This window comes from Marmota marmota, unplaced genomic scaffold, assembly GCF_001458135.2.
Source record: "Marmota marmota marmota unplaced genomic scaffold, marMar, whole genome shotgun sequence".
NCBI classification, from domain to species: Eukaryota; Metazoa; Chordata; class Mammalia; order Rodentia; family Sciuridae; genus Marmota; species Marmota marmota.
This window is the reverse complement of record NW_026000207.1, coordinates 2,176,539-2,180,829: the sequence shown is the minus strand read 5'-3', so window position 1 is coordinate 2,180,829 and position 4,291 is coordinate 2,176,539. Positions and strand designations below refer to the sequence as shown.

The window sequence follows — 4,291 nt, the reverse complement described above, 5'->3', positions numbered from 1 at the left end:
AGGGCGGTGGGGGCTCCCCCGCCTACCACCTCCCCCACCCACACCCACACCCACCCCAGCACGCCCAGTATGTGGGCCCCTATCGACTGGAGAAGACGCTGGGCAAGGGACAGACAGGTGAGTCCAGCAGAGCGGATACCTGCGGCCCCCCAGCAGGGTGCAGGTAGGGGCAGCGGGAGGGACCTGGGTACTAAGAGGGCAAGGGCTGTCCAGACCCTTGGGTCCTTCATAGAAAAGGGACTTGGTGGCCAGACTTGCAGGTCCCCAGGATAGAGGGGGTGGGGACTCAGTTGGGGGGGGGCGCCTGGAGGAGAGGAGGCTGGGGCCTGGACTCCTGGGTCTGAGGAAGGAAGAGGGATCTGGACTCATAGGTTTGAGAGTTGGGGCCCAAATGCTCCAGCCCCACTGGGGCAGAGGTTGGAGGGGGTCCAGGGCACAGTGGGGACGGAGGCGGTGCGGATGTGGGGCTGGCTGGTTCTGCGAGCTCAGGCAGTGCTGCAGTACAGCCGCAGGCTGGGTGGAGGAGCTCCCATCCCCGGGAGCCTCTTTCCTCCCACTGCCCTCTGATCTAGGGCCTGAGCTAAGCAGGCGGCCAGTTGGGGTGACAGGCGTTGGAGGGTAGGCATTCTGCCCCTGCCGTGGCATGCTGCTCAGTGTGGAAACAGGAGGGAAAGGTGGCGAGGTGGGCTACGGAGAAGGTGCATCTCCCAGGAGGGGCCCTGGCAAGGGGAATCAGCCTTTGCTGTTGCTAAACACTGGCTGCTGCCCACTGCCTCCTTGCTGCTGGATGGATGGGAGTGAGATTGGTGCCCACGCCAGCGTCCCAGGGCAGTGGAGCAGGGTCCTTGTGAAGCTAGGGTCAGAGCCTAAGACAGGAAGTGGAAAGGTCCAACCTCCAGATCCTGATTCTAAGAGTGTGAAGGTCTTGCTGACCTGAATTCCTGAGCCCTGAGGGGGAGGAAGAAGGGGTCAGGAAGCTGGACACCTGGTCTGAGGGAGGAGGGTGAGCTCTGGAGCCCTGGGTCTGGGGGAGGAGGGACTGCCTCTGTGGTCTGGGAAGAGGAATGGGCTGGGACAGACATACCCTTGGAGTTTGTGTGATTTCACCTATGGCTGCTATCAAAACAAGATTGAAAAAGAATTGAGAAATCAGGTTTTGGAGATGCAAAGTCTGGGAGGTTTGGGGTAAGGGAAAATATGAGATCATATTCTTTGGGAGATGTCGGGTTTGCAAATGATTGATAGTCAGAGAACTCAAGGCATCGTGGGGTCACGAGAATAAAAGAGGTTCCATGGGGAAGAGAATGACGGAGACAGTGGAGAAAGAGAAGATGTAAGGATGAACATAGGCAGGCGTGCCTGAAGGACAGGATTGGGGCGGGAGCCCAGGGGAGGCTGGTGGAGGGGACAGGGAGTGGATGAGTGGACAGTCAGAACTGAATTGGGCCCATGGAGCGGGAGGGCTTGTGCTTTGTGGGAGTTCAGGTCAGGGCAGTTCAGGCCGCTGCTAAACAACCTGCAGGGAAGGAGGAGGAAACAGAGTGGAGAAGGGGCCTAGGAACTGGAGGGAGAGGGCTGCAGAGAGCACCCCACACTTCTGACCTGCTCCCCCAGGGCTGGTTAAACTCGGGGTCCACTGCATCACCGGCCAGAAGGTTGCCATCAAGATTGTGAACCGGGAGAAGCTGTCGGAGTCGGTGCTGATGAAGGTGTGTGGTGGGGCATCCTGTGGGCTGGGACAGGTGGGGAGGCCATGCTGACCTTGCTTTCTGCATCCTGGCCCTTAGGTGGAACGGGAGATCGCCATCCTGAAGCTCATTGAGCACCCTCATGTCCTCAAGCTCCACGACGTGTACGAGAACAAGAAATATTTGTAGGTATTTATAGACACCCAGCCCCCTTCTCCCTCCCCAAGTTGCCAGGGTGAGACCTCCAGAGAGGGCCTAGAGGAGCCTGGGCAAACTTGGGCTCTCAGACTGGACGCTGCAGGCCCAGCCCCTGCCTTGCTGCAGGAGATTGCCCCAGGGTACACATGCCAGCCCTTGGCACTCCTGCTGACTTGTGAGGGGCCTGGCCCTGGCAAAAGGACAGCAGGCTGAGTTGCTCTCCTTCCAAGCACCAGCCAGGCTACCCCTGGGCTTCTGAGATCAGACAAAGTAGGGCACGTTCATGGTGGCATGGCCATGGACCTGAGTGACGGGGTGGAGCTGAGCCTCCCACTGCTCCCCAGCCCCAGCCCGTCACGCTGCTGCACTACAGAGAATATTCTCTCTTGGGCATTTGGGTGCTGAAGCCAGAGCTCCTCACCAAGGCAGAGTCCCTTGTTGGCTAAGGCAGTAAAGCCAAGCCAAGCCCAGAGGAGCGTCCCAAACTCGCACACGCTCTGGAGCATGGAAGACCCCCCTCCCTTCCCTCAGTCCAGGTGCCATGGCTGGACACTCCAAAATGGGCCTGTTTAGGAGTTCTGAGTCAGTATCTCAAAGCTGCCCCCTGGAAAGGATGGGGCAGGATCCAGCTGTCCTGGCTCCAGAGAATGGACCTCTTTGTCTAGACTCTGGTGGCCCAAAGGACAGCTGGACTGGGCAGCAGTAGAAGGGACAGATCTCCTGCCCCTACCACCCAGTCCCCTGGATGCAGTGACTTCAGTATCCATGGGATGCTTGGACTGGATTCCCCAGTCAGGATGCTACCCTGGCCCCCAATGCTCATGGGAATTGTAGTTCTCACGCCTCCTCAGGTGTGGAGATGGGAGGCCCATTGTCTCAGCAGGTGGAGTTACCACTCCCACTCCATTGGCAGCATTGGAGGAGGGCCCAGGGAGTTTGGGCTCCACCCTAGAATCTTGGCTGTCCTGGCTGTAGTGAGCTTTTGCTTCCCAGGAGGTGATGGGAATTAGAGTTGTAACCTCTCAGAGCCTGATGGGATTTGAAGTCTTGAGACTCCAGGTGGCTGATGGGAACTGGCACTCTACATTCCAGAGACACGTGGGAGTTGGCAGTTTTTAACCTCACAGGGCTCATGGGAGTGGTAGTCTGTCTACCAGTGGTGCACACTGCAATCGCTGCTGCCCAGGAGTGAATGAGAATTTGGGTCTCTTCATCTCAGAGGCTTCTGGGAGTTAGAGGAGTGACTCTCCAGGGTCTAAGGGTAGTAGGGCATTGATTTCCTAGGGGCCTCTGACCTCAGGTGCCAATGGAGCTGCCTTATCTCCTGAAACACCTAGGAGTCAAAGTGTAGCTCTTCCTGAAGTGGACATGGGAACCTCTGCTGCCCAGGGCTAGTGGAAATTGTTTGGGCTTCCTAGAGACTAGTGGACATTGGACTTATTTGTCCCAGAGACTCGTGGGAATTGGAGCGTTTTCATTCCAGGGACTCCTGGGAATTGGGGCTCTCTCATTTTCAGGGGCCAATGGAAGAGGAAGCCCAGGCCCTTGGGTCCTCCACATGCCCCTTCCAGCCCTCTGCCCACTTTGTACCCTCAGGTACCTGGTTCTGGAGCACGTCTCTGGAGGAGAGCTGTTCGACTACCTGGTCAAGAAAGGGAGACTGACACCCAAGGAGGCGCGGAAGTTCTTCCGCCAGATCGTGTCTGCACTGGATTTTTGCCATAGCTACTCCATCTGGTGAGGGGCAGTGTGAGGGGGAGGCTGCCCTGGAGGTGCATGGAAGGGCTGCCCTGGGGCCACATAGGAGGTGGTGTAGAAGCCAGTGTGGTCAGCCCCAGAAGACGTCTCTTCCCTTTTGTATATTCTTAAGACACAACTCACAAACCATATGGTTCACCTTTATTTAAGTTTACAGTTCAGTAGGTTTTTTTTAAAGATTTCTTTAGTTGTTGATGGACCTTTATTTTATTTATGTGTATTTGGGGCGGAGAATGGAACCCAGTGCCTCACGCATGCTAGGCAAGCGCTTCACCACTGAGCCACAGCCCCAGTTCAGTAATTTTAATGCATTTGCAGTGCCATGCATCACTGGTGTGTGACTTTACAATATGGACATCACCCCAGACCCACTAATTAGTCACTCCCCACTGATGCCACCGGCACCCAGTCCCCTGCGTTTGTCTCAATGGCTTCACTCTTCTGAACTTTTCCTATAAATAGAATTACACAGCTTAGGCTTCATGTGTCTGGCTTAAGATGGTCCATGTTATAGCATGTCATTTGTTCCTTTCTGTGTCCAAGTAATATTCCGTGGGATGGATGGGTCATCTTTATTTCTCCATTCATCCATTAGCAGGCCTTTCGGGTTTTCCCCTTCTTTTTTTTTTTTTTTTTTGGTTTTTTTT

The 4,291-nt window shown here is 55.8% G+C and overlaps 1 protein-coding gene across 1 annotated transcript in view; it reads left to right on the top strand.

The window, feature by feature from the left end:
* Brsk1 (BR serine/threonine kinase 1) overlaps positions 1 to 4,291 on the top strand; it is a 25,960-nt gene that overhangs the window by 3,567 nt on the left and 18,102 nt on the right. Inside the window, 4 exon segments of the mRNA XM_015505344.2 lie at positions 3 to 117; positions 1,615 to 1,709; positions 1,788 to 1,873; positions 3,483 to 3,623. Of these exon segments, the coding sequence (XP_015360830.1) occupies positions 3 to 117; positions 1,615 to 1,709; positions 1,788 to 1,873; positions 3,483 to 3,623 (437 nt within the window).